Here is a 12,042-nt window from a genome sequence, read left to right as displayed (position 1 = left end):
ATTCAGATATTGCTTATATATGCCTGTCCAATGGTGTACTTTTAGCTGGCCATAATGGAGTGTTTTGTTTTAACTAAAGGGCCTAATCATTCAGGGTTTGTTAACATTTTGCATTTTAATACATTTTTGCATTTTCAAAACAGGACGCCAACTTTCCAGAAGCCAGCGAGAGGATAACAAAGTTGCAAGAGAGAAGAGCAAGAACAGGTAAGAAACAATGGCACAATCTGTCTAAATTTGAATGCTGGAGAATGCACCTGAACATTCATATTCAGGAGTTTTCCTATACACCTATATATTCGGAGGGGGGGGGGGGGGGCGCTGCGGCCGTATTAGTCTAGGGCGGCCAGAACCCTTAATCAGGCCCTGCTGGTTAGAGTTAGAGATTAGTGATTTAACATAGAAAAAAAATAATTTTAAGTTTGGATCTATTATTTACTTAAAACTGAATCACTATGAGATGATTAACTGGCTGATAACTTCAATATCTACTGGTTGGATCATTATCATAGATAAATTAAATGAGACACAAATCACAAAAATTCAGGTTTCAAATTTTAAGTTTTGGGTGACATTCCTTAATTTACATAGAACTCACCACAAAACATATGTACTGTTTTAATATAATTTTTAAGACTCGGTACACACTACAGAAAATTTCTCCAGATGCGAAAAAGTTAACGATTTTACCAACAACTGAAAAAAAGTGCAGATCAGCATGCTGATTCATGTGTACATACTAAACATTTTTAACAAGATTTATTTACAGGTCTGTGCTCTTCATCTGTCATAACCATTGGCTGAAAAGATCGTGAATCTGCACACACCATAGGGATCTGTAGACACTGCCGGCCCTGAGTGCATACACACTGCAGAATTGGAACAACATTGTTCCATTGTTGAACGAGATTTTTAGTTCAGTTTAAAAATAAAATCAAACTATACGATGTGCTTTGGAACCATAATTGTTCACCGTTGGAGTGTACGCAATAATGTGATATTGGGATGGACGTTTATTGTGTAATTGTCCCGACAATCGGCTGAAAACCCTGTAGTGTGTACCCAACCTAAGACTCAGTTCCTATAGAAACATGAAAACAACACTCAATAAAAGCAGATAAGTCTAACAACAGTATGATAAGAGTTATATTACCTGTGAAGGTGTAAAATAAGTTAACCATCGTTCTATGTGTGTAGAATATAAGCCAGGCACAAGACATCTTTTCTTCAGGGTCTGTAACTCTAAGGATACTTTATGATCGGCAGTAATCACTTCATAGAAGCTAAATTTTAGAGCAGTGGGATCTGCATGAGATCGCTGATGCTGAAAGAAAAATAACATATATCCTCAAATTCTCAGACTATCCACCATAAACAGTTGGTGCAATTGAACAATAATACTTTCCATGCATGCTTTATCCTCCTTTAATGTATGGCTATCAGGACATTTTGCATTGCTGCAACTAAACTATATACATGTATATACATATATTACCTCAACTGATATTAGATTGACATAAACAGAAATATCCATATTTAAGTTTTAAATTCATTCTATAACTTATTTTACTTGTAATTTAAAATTTGTATAATTTTCCAGTAATCCTATTTTAATGTATGTACAGTATCCCAATCATATACATGTTATGTACAGAAAGAAACAATACCTGATACCAAGAGTATGCCCGATCAGATGGATCAATAAGAATGGTGATGATCTTTGCATTTGGTAAGAGCGCAGCGACTCTCTTGGGTACTTCCTCAGTATGAAAATAACTAGTACTTTTCTCAAACAGGAAATCCGAGGTTGTGTTTGATGGATAAGGGAAAAAATCCATATACCTTGGAAACACCAAAACGAAACCATCCTTTTTAATAACATCAAATACAACAAATTTTAAATGAACAATTTGCTTAAAGCAAACACAGGAGTATTAGTAATTAAGGATATTGCTTTAAGCAGTAAACTTATACATTGTTTAACATTGCGCCACAGGAGACACACTTGCGCACAATTGATCCCAGACACAATCTGCTCCATATGATTTCCAAACCAGCATCAGTCCAAGCTAATGTTTCAGCCTACTTACTATAACACAACCTCTGCACACTACAATAAACCCATTATATACACTATAATAGACATTCCCTCTGTTGACCTCCTCTGTTGACACTATTACACAACCCCTTACTATTACACAATTTCCCATATATACCCACGCACACTTGTTTTTATTGCATCATGCGGACCCATATCTGTAACATGTTCATAGGGACACCCCTTTTCTAACAATCTATCAACAGAACAATCAAATGGGTATGTTTAGGAGCTGTTGCCACCACAGTTATCACTTGAGATTATCAATTTGTCCTAGATCAAAATATTGACATTTCATTACTTTATAGGGACAGTTTCATGTTTTCTGACCATCTAAAAACATCCATAAACATGTATACAACGACACCTAGCCATGGCTAATCAAACAGGTTATAGTCATGGTCAACCACTGTTTATGGATTCAACAATTTGTATTTCTCTTTATAGCTGTTATCCTGACATTATGGATCTTTTAAATATGTGAACAAAAATGCCCACAAATATATTCTTTGATGCTAATTAGAAACTAATGCCAGAATAGAGGAAGGACATATAGGGGCAAATTCAATTCAGAAAATATCCGCAACGGTGCCTCAGGAATTTTCTGACAGAAGGAAAGCAGTACAAATGTTTATAATGTAGATGGTACCTTCACCCTGACTCCTCAGCTTTCAGCACACCTTTCAGTTAGTTTGCATAGCCCTTGCACTTAAATAACCACTACACTTCAACACTGAAATTTTCATATATATAAAATGAAGATAAAACACGCTGTTCTTTGTTCAACCTGATACTACACATTAGCAATATTAAAAAAGTCAAGCATTAACTTCCCATTACATTGCAAGCAGCTAAAGTCCCTCCCACCTCATCAGGACATGTCCAAATGGGAATTATACAGTTCAAAAAGTTGAGACTGCAGTCAACTAAGCTACTGTGATATCATTAGTCCTGGACTTGTGCATATTCCACCAATCAGGCGAGTGAAAGAGAGCATGGTAGATATTTAATAATGTATAAACACTTCAGTTATTTCATATATATGATATAAAGAGTTGCTTTACTTGCTCTTTACATCAGGTTTTGCTGGCATGATTGCAGTGATTTGTTTTTATACAGATCTTTTGATAAGGGAAAATAAAAGAGTTTTACCAATACTATCTTACTATCTTATGAGGAGGTAGGCGTGTAGTGTGACTAACACATAAAACAAGCTTGTTTACTCAGAGAACAATTAAAAGAAATGGAAGGTGTTCAAATGGCTGAGGAGCAGCCTCCTGTTGCTGACAGACAGGTCTTATTTTGTGCTGCAACACAGTTGTCGCACTTAATTTGGTTCCATAGACTTTAATGTCTAAATGTAATATTTATTGTCCAACCAGCATGTCAAGAGTTTTTGCTTTCAACTTTTTTATCTGAGTGTCACTGTTTTTATTTCAGATCTACTTCTTCTTTACCTAAAATTAAGCACTGCTGAACACATTACAAAAGACTTGGCAAGACTTTATAACTTATGACGTAAAATAGTATAAATAGATTTCATAGATATAAAATGGAGTTATAGTGCCTTTAAAATAGTAAAATAAAAAGGACATATAGTAGTAGTCCATTGACTATTCATTTGTGAGTGATTGGGGAATTGTGTAATTTTGTGGCCTTTTAAGTCTGCCTCTCTCATTTCCTTGTTTCTTTATCTCTCCATAGTTAATTTTCACTTACATTTCCATTCACACACACCTCAACAAGTAATATACTTTTATCATGAATAAGCTATTCATTAAGTTATTCCTACAATCACCTTTCACACTGGCCAATGACTGTGTCATTGTGTTACTAGTTCTATATAGGAGATTATACTTCAACATTTTCAAAGTTTTCCAAAGCATAGTGCAAAGTAAAATAGTAATTGCTTGCGCTTATACTTAAGCTGACATACGTACAGGATTTTTAACAACAATATAGGAGTAATATGAACATAATTGGTTATAGAGATTGAATATATGGAAAGATGAATATATGTGAGGTAAAAATTTAAATTTAAAAGTGTGATTCATGTTACCAAGACTCCAATTCTAACATATGAAATCGCCTTTATGACAACATTTATCTTGCGTGGCCCACCAAATTTGCATCATTCTGGTAGGTCAAAACGATAATATTCCATTAAAATAGATAGCAATGACATATGAACTGTAGTGTAATTCAGAGGTTGAATTAAAGTTTCCTCAATCTGTTTAACAATATTTAAAATAGGAAAATCAGTAAGAAAAGCTATTATCAGGAGGCATAGCACAACACAACAAAGGTTAGGAAACACCTCTTGCACTCTTTATTGATCTTACCAGTCAATTCCTTTGTGATAGTTGTTTCCATTAAAGAATTGTACTTCCTCAAAGGTCTTTGGGTTAGGAACGTTGCTAATGATGTAAGGGTGCATTAGAAGAAATAAGTAAAGTGCTGTTGTGCCTACAGGAAAAGAAAATGTAACATATATATCATGATATCAATACATTAGACATGTTTGTATAAAATATACGTAAAAATACATTTACTAAGCTCCATGTAAGTACTAATGATACTTAAGTGAACTTGCATAAAGTTTGGAAATATATCTGCTAAAAACAGTTATCCATTTCAGTTACATGGCCTATGTGCTGAATATGTATATAAGATATATAAAAGGTGAAATTGGGTGATTTAATGGTGTTTCATTGCATCCAAAACAAGGTCAATGTCATACAATGCCTGACATTTCCAACTGGCAGCCAATTTCAATCTTTTCAGGCGCTATATTCTTATAGCATAACTCAGATGTCAAAATACCTTTTAAAGTATTAACAGGTCATTGGGTGAATTAATGTAACTTTTCATATTCCACATTTACTCTATTCCATATTCCATTTGCTTGTAAGATTAAACTGTGTATTTTGAAAACTACCAGGATTTCTGCATTTCAGAAAATATTCTATGAATATAAGCATTGCTCTGCTTTTTTTGCTTTTTTAGTAGCAGCATTTATTCAATAAGTGAGATCTATTATTATAGGTGAAGAAATGTATTGCAATCAATCAGCAATTGCCTTTGATCAGCATAATGCAAATTAGAGTAATGTAAAATAAAAAAAAGTCTGATTGGTCGTTGTCGGTCACAGCACAACTGCCCTTTTGCACTGTTTTCAGTACATCAACCCCATTATGTTTTCAAATAAAGCTTTTTTCCTCAAGGAATGATGCTTGGTAATGTTGATGCAATTATAGTCAATAGAAAGAAAGAACACACTTGAGAAACAATTTTACCCCGTCAGAACTAAATATATTTTGGCCCATGTGGTTACACTAACTTACATTTTCCTTATAAGTACATGTCACCAAAATATATATTTTTTGCAAGCTGCCCAAGTGATTTTTTTTTTATAGCATATTGGATGTTCTGGTGAAACATATATATATATAAATTAATCAATATAGGCAAGAGAAGTTGTGAGGTGAGCTCGATCCTGGTTTATTATGTTAGCTTATCAACATAATAAACCGTATGTTGTCATACTCTATAGAGTATGACTGTCTTTTAGTTATGTTACTTTTTAAATATTTTTTTAATTATGTTTTTGAACTGTTTATGTGGATAATGCTTCTTGTTTACATAGCTGCATGCAGTTTTCATTTAGAGCTGTATATAGCTGATGTCTTTGCTATAACTGTCTATAATTTATCCCTATGAAGAAGTCACCAGTATAGTGCCAAATATGTAAGGGTTATGTCAAGCCTTTACATCTGCCTTAGATGACTCACTCAAATGGATTACCTGCTTTTATGGATCCACATCTTTATATAATGAGCTGTTATTTATTAAACAGGTAGAAATAGTAGCAGAATCTGTTGAAGCGCTTTATATTGTGCAAGTATAGAGTTGCTAAAATCTTCCATTGCTCTTGGTTTTTCCTTGTTTTTTTTTTCACTTACATTTCCACTTTCCTTTTTATAATGCTGCTTCAGTATGCTGTATGCACTTTGACTTTTTGTCTAGTTTTAAGTAGGAGCTATACATTAAGGCAGTGGTTCCTAAAATTTCTCAGTTTGAGGCACTCTTAGGGTCTCCATAATTTTTCCAAGGCACACCTAAGCCAACATAATTACTGGGTAGTCATGTTTTTTAAGTAGTTGGGTCAAAAAATGTAAGAAGTATTTAGGCCCCTTCAACATCACACCGCACCCCTTCACCATACCACTACGCCCCACACCATACCACTACGCTTCTTTACCATATCACACTGAGCCCCTTCACGATATCACATGTGCCTCTTCACAATATCACGTGTCCCTTCACAATATCACAATATCACAATATCACAATGTGCCCCTTCAAGATGTGCCCCTTTACACTCAGGGGAAATCAATTTTACCATTAGTACGGTAATTTTAACACAGATTTTTGCTTGTATTGAAATTACCGTACTAACGGTAATAATGTGCACTATTACTGTAGTAACGGTAATAGTGTGCAGGCAGCGTTATTCTAAAGAATAACACGGTCAATTGAATCGGCCCCACTGTGTCCCTATTCCCCAGATCACACTGTGTCCCCCTTCATCAAATCACTCTTTGTCCCATTTACCAGATCACACTGTGTCCCTTCACTATATCACTCTGTGTCCCCCTTCTTCCAATCACTCTGTGTCCCGCTTTATCCAATCCCTTTGTGTCCCCCTTCATCCAATCACTTTGTGTCCTCCTTCATCCAATGACTGTGTCTCACTTCATCCAATCACTCTGTGTCCCCCTTCATCCAATCACTGTGTGTCTCCCTTCAGCCAATCACTGTGTGTCTCCCTTCAGCCAATCCCTGTGTGTCCCCCTTCATCCAATTATCTGTGTCCCCCTTCATCCAATCACTTATCCCCTTCATCCAATAACTCTGTGGTCCCCTTCATCCAATCACTCTGTGTCCCCCTTCATCCAATCACTGTCCCACTTCATCCAATCACTGTCAATCTTCATCCAATCACTCTGTGTCTCCCTTCATCCAATCATTGTCCCACTTCATCCAATAACTCTGTGCCCCCCTTCATCCAATCACTGTCCCCCTTCATCCAATCACTCTGTGTCCCCCTTCATCCAATCACTGCCCCCCTTCATCAATCCCTGTCCCCCTTCATCCAATCACTGTGTGTGTCCCTCTTCACCAAATCACTGTGTTCCAGTTCATCCAATCACTCTGTGTCCCTCTTCATCCAATAACTCTGTGTCCCCATCATCCAATCCCTGTCCCCCTTCATCCAATCACTGTGTGTCCTCTTCACCAAATCACTGTGTTCCAGTTCATCCAATCAATCGGTGCCCCCCTTCATCCAATCAATCTGTGTCACCTTCATCCAATCACTGTCCCCCTTCATGCAATCACTGTGTGTCTCCCTTCAGCCAAACACTGATCCCCTTCATCCAATCACTCTGTGTTCCTCTTCATCCAATCACTCTGTGTCCCCCTTCATCCAGTCACTCTGTGTCTCCCTTCATCCAATCATAGTCCCACTTCATCCAATCACTCTGTGTCCCCCTTCATCCAATCACTGTCCTACTTCATCCAATCACTCTGTGTCTTCCTTCATCCAATCATAATCCCCCTTCATCCAATCACTGTGTGTCCCCCCTTCACCAAATCACTGTGTCTCCCTTCATCCAATCAATCTGTGTCCCCCTTCATCCAATCAATCTGTGTCCCTATCATCCAATCGCTCTCTGTACCCATCGTCCAAATAAGGATAGTAAGTATACTTTATTTGTAGCTTTTAAATTGATTATTAAAATTGTTCATTATGCATTGGATCGGAATGCACAGTTTTTTAGTATTACCTTATATTGCTTTTTAGCTACCAGCCCTATTAGTGCTGTATGTTTATTTTGGGCTTTTAGTTATTTTATCAGAGGAGTGCATCATGAGGTACTGCAGACATTTATAGCACCATACAAGGAATGTTTTGTCATTTTTGTGCCCGACTCTCCCCACAAAGGAAAAAAAGCAAAATAGGGAAACAAGTTCTTTACCCTGGTTTCACCATCATTATATATATATATTTTTTTTTAAATAACTTTTGGGAGGGGAATTTTTTTTACTTTTAATAACATGGGTTTACATGCCAAAACACTAGCTTAGATGTCCAGGAAGTTCTATATTTCTTCAGCAAAAATAGGCCATAAGTGTCCTGTATGGAATTCCCATACAATTTTCATTCCACTGGAAATTGAAAATCCACCAGAGAGTAGAGTTACTTAATTATTCTATTTTAAACTTTAAACACTGAAAAATACCACGCTACAATTACAAGTGGAATGACATTCTGAAGAGTAGTTGAGCAATAGCAGAACGTATCACCAGATCCCCGCACTACTACAAAAAGGCCCGTTCTGCAGCAAAATTGAATGTAATCAAAAGGATTCCACAACTTCGCTCATCTCTGGCTCTAGTGAAGATGAAATAAGGATTTTATCTTTGTGTGGATGTGTGCCTTTATAGTTACAATATATAACATTACTTAGTACAAGTCATAACAGGAGGTCAGCCTTTATAGTTAGAATATATGAAACATTTTCACTTGCAGGATACTTACCAGTCTTTTGGGGTCCTATCAGAAGAAATTTTGGTAGACGTTCACAGGTTTTCTCTCTAGACCAGATGTCTCTATGTCTTCTGTCATCACATGGATTCTGTAGAGTTGAACATTGTGACTTTTTTTATGGTGATTGCATAAATTTTATTTAGTTATTTAATTAAAAGGTTAACAACTGCTGTCCTATATACATATATCATTCATCTAGGATGCACTTTGCACATAGCTTTCTTTAGTGTTTGGCTCGACCATTTTTATAACAAGATTGTTACTACTGTCAATGAAGACGTGTAGGCTGATTTACTAATTATTGTAAAATGTTTCATTATTATTGCAAAGGACAAGGCTGAATCAGTAAAAGGGCTATATAGAATTATCATTTATCATCATCTGACACTGGAGGAACCTGTTTCAAAAAGAATGTTTGCATATCATATACATATAAACGTCATTTAGACTTTAACTTTAGGACACTCAATGAATCACATTTACTTTGCCCTTTTTCCTATTTTTACACTTACATGTATCTAATATGAGTTGTTTTAAAGATTAATAAATTGCAAGGCATTTATATTTATATATGTGCATCATAATTTACATTATGTACGCCTTTTGCTGTCTTTTTGCCTCTTCCTTCGAAATGTTGCCAAAATACACTCCTTTGACACTCAGAACATTAACAAATACCTTATCCTTTCTCTCATTATCTCCCACCCTAACTACTGCAACCCCCTAATATCTGGCCTTTCTCTCACTCGTCTCTCCCCTATTGTCACAGCATTGCCTTCTCCCTTAAGATTGCAAGCTCTGAAGCGCAGTGCCCTCTCTACACTGTCTCATGTCTGCAAGTCCTTAATCAACCTCGGATGTACTTGTTCAGATTTAACGTGTAATTTGCATTGTGTGTGATTTGTCATTCTTTCTGTCCATAGGTGGAGTTTTGTGGCATCTTACAAACGATGATGCTGATGATGACCTTGGGCCTGATGCTGAGTTGGACATACATCCAGTAGCGTAGTGTAAATTATGAGAATTTACACAATGCATGCCCACATGCAAACACTTTGACACTTGTGCATCCTTACAACTGGATAGGCATGATAGGGGAGTGAAGGGCAGCATAACATAGAATATTGTAGAGAGTTTCATGGTATAGAGTACAGTTAAGGCATGTTCATGCAAATGTGGTTGAGGCAGGCCAGCAAAGAGACACATATGCCGGTCATATCTTTTATATCTACTACTTAGCAGGTGCAAATACACTCTTATGGTGAAGAAGGTTGTCAGAACTAGCTAGCCGATTGTGACTGCGAATTCACCTCTAAAATGTATAGGTGCTTTGTACATTGATCATGCATAGAATTTCTGTGGGTGTATTTTAAAAATAATTTATTTGTTACATTCATTAATACGAGAGAAGGAGTATTATATCAATTCTAATAGTGAATGTGGTTTTGGCTTTCAAAGGAAATGTTAACAAACTTTTGTTGTGCTTATGACCTGGTGGTGTGCAGGAGTATGTGGTTGTATGTATACCTGACTTTAGTATGATGTAAATCTGGCACATATGCTGCCGGTGCAGAGCTGGTGCCTGGATGAAACTTAAGGGAATGAACACGCTAATTATTTTAGCAGAAATTTTGCCCACTGTGTGACCAATACAGCATCAGATACCTTGCGTGCTATAGATTGTATAGATTCAATTTTACCTATTAGCAACAGTGGTTTCTCCCATTCTGCGTAGCACAAACCTTCTGTTGTATTACGGTTTGTCCTTTGCAATATTAAGGTAAGTTGTATTACTATAGTAAAGATAGTATAGATTCACCTATGAGCTAGTCATGTGAAATGTGGTATGCAAAGCAAACACAGCAGACTTCCCCCTAGCAAATAAATTATACTTAGCTGTTGTTGCCGTGGAGCTGTGGGTGTATTGTTTGTTGATTCCTCTCATCTAGCACCCTAAATCAGTAATATTAAGTTTGCACTACACACACTGTATTGTCTTGTACCATTGCTTTACCTCCCCTCTTATTTCTCTTGCCTCTCTCCTTCCCTCATTTTCTTTCCCATCTGTGTGGTCCAGCGAACCCCATGCATCAGCACACATGAGGCTAAACTAGTAGGTAAGTATGGTGGAGGGTATTAATGTAATGTGGGAAGGGAATTTTAATGTAATGTAGTTGGGGTATTAATGAAATGTGGAGGGTATTAATTTAATGTAGTTAGATCTATTAATGTAATGTGGGGGCTATTAATGTAATGTTGGGGTTTTAATGTAATAAAATGTGTGTTAGTAATGTAATGTGCCAGTTTTGTTATTTCTATTATTATTGTTGATTAGTAAGGCATTACAGTGCTCCTTGCGATATTCATGTGGCTGCTAATGAGCACTATTTATTTAATGTGCGGCTGGCGGGAACTATTAGTGTATTGTTGGAGAGATTCATTTAATGTAGCAGTAGGTGGGGACTATTCATCTAATATGTGGTGTCTTTTTATTGCCGCCAACAGCAGAGTGGGGCCCCACCAGCCCTGGGCCCAATCAAATTTATTAGGGGAGGGGGCCTCCTCAGTGAACTAAGGGAGGCAACTGGTGTCATTTTTATGCAGCAGCTGCTCCTGAGATGTGAGAGGTGGTGTGGGGAGAGACTTCTGCGTGTAACTAATGATGCAGCAGCGGGCCCCCTTGAGGCAGCATGTCTGCCTCCACTCCCAAGATGTCGATGTCCCACAGCTGTCGCCATTTGCTCCAGTCTCAGCCACCCAGGTGACTAGCTGCAGGACAGAGAGCCGCGTCAAGGCAGAGAGGCTCCCTGCAGCATTGCTAACATTATGAAATCAATAGAGAGGAGCCGAAAGGAGACAGCAAGAAGATGCAGAGAGGAAAGCAAACTACTGCAGGAGTTAGATGGAACCGGGAATGGGGTTGACTGTAGAGAATGAAGAAGGGGGAGGCAAATGTCAGAGGGGGCCCTGCCTGGTACATTTGTACTGAGCCCTGCAATTTCTGGTGGCAGCTCTTATTCCGCTGTGGTGATTAGGGAGAAAGGGGTCAGAATGCTACATACGCCCTTCTCTTTCTCCTCTTGTCACATATGTTCCCTAACATGTTCCTTCTCCCCTTCTCAAGTATGAGAATAAAACAAACATTTTCACATTGAGATTGCTTCATACTATATAAAGGTTTAACAGTACAGATTTCAAAGATTCATAAATAGATTTTGTCAAACAATTTTAAATGAATAATACTGGCCAATGATCCAGAATATAAGGGATCGTTCATTTTCGTGAACTTACTGCATTAATAATAAATATAACGCTGAAACTACTGTATTTC

General features: G+C 37.2%; 1 protein-coding gene across 4 annotated transcripts in view; it reads right to left on the bottom strand.

Moving 5' to 3' along the window:
- LOC142142061 (bifunctional heparan sulfate N-deacetylase/N-sulfotransferase 4-like) overlaps positions 1–12,042 on the bottom strand; it is a 320,049-nt gene that overhangs the window by 13,138 nt on the left and 294,869 nt on the right. For all 4 annotated transcript variants that reach the window (XR_012689036.1, XM_075200343.1, XM_075200345.1 and 1 more), the window contains exons 8-11: positions 8,703–8,799; positions 4,441–4,564; positions 1,668–1,842; positions 1,154–1,324 (exon numbers count right to left, since the gene is read on the bottom strand). Coding sequence is in view for 3 of the 4 variants with exons in the window: in XM_075200343.1 (XP_075056444.1) it covers positions 1,154–1,324; positions 1,668–1,842; positions 4,441–4,564; positions 8,703–8,799 (567 nt within the window). In the remaining variant the exon portion in view is untranslated. The remainder of the gene's footprint in view (positions 1–1,153; positions 1,325–1,667; positions 1,843–4,440; positions 4,565–8,702; positions 8,800–12,042) is intronic.

The sequence above is a fragment of the Mixophyes fleayi genome, chromosome 1, assembly GCF_038048845.1.
Source record: "Mixophyes fleayi isolate aMixFle1 chromosome 1, aMixFle1.hap1, whole genome shotgun sequence".
NCBI classification, from domain to species: Eukaryota; Metazoa; Chordata; class Amphibia; order Anura; family Limnodynastidae; genus Mixophyes; species Mixophyes fleayi.
The sequence above is the reverse complement of the archived record's forward strand: the minus strand, read 5'-3'. Positions and strand labels throughout refer to the sequence as shown.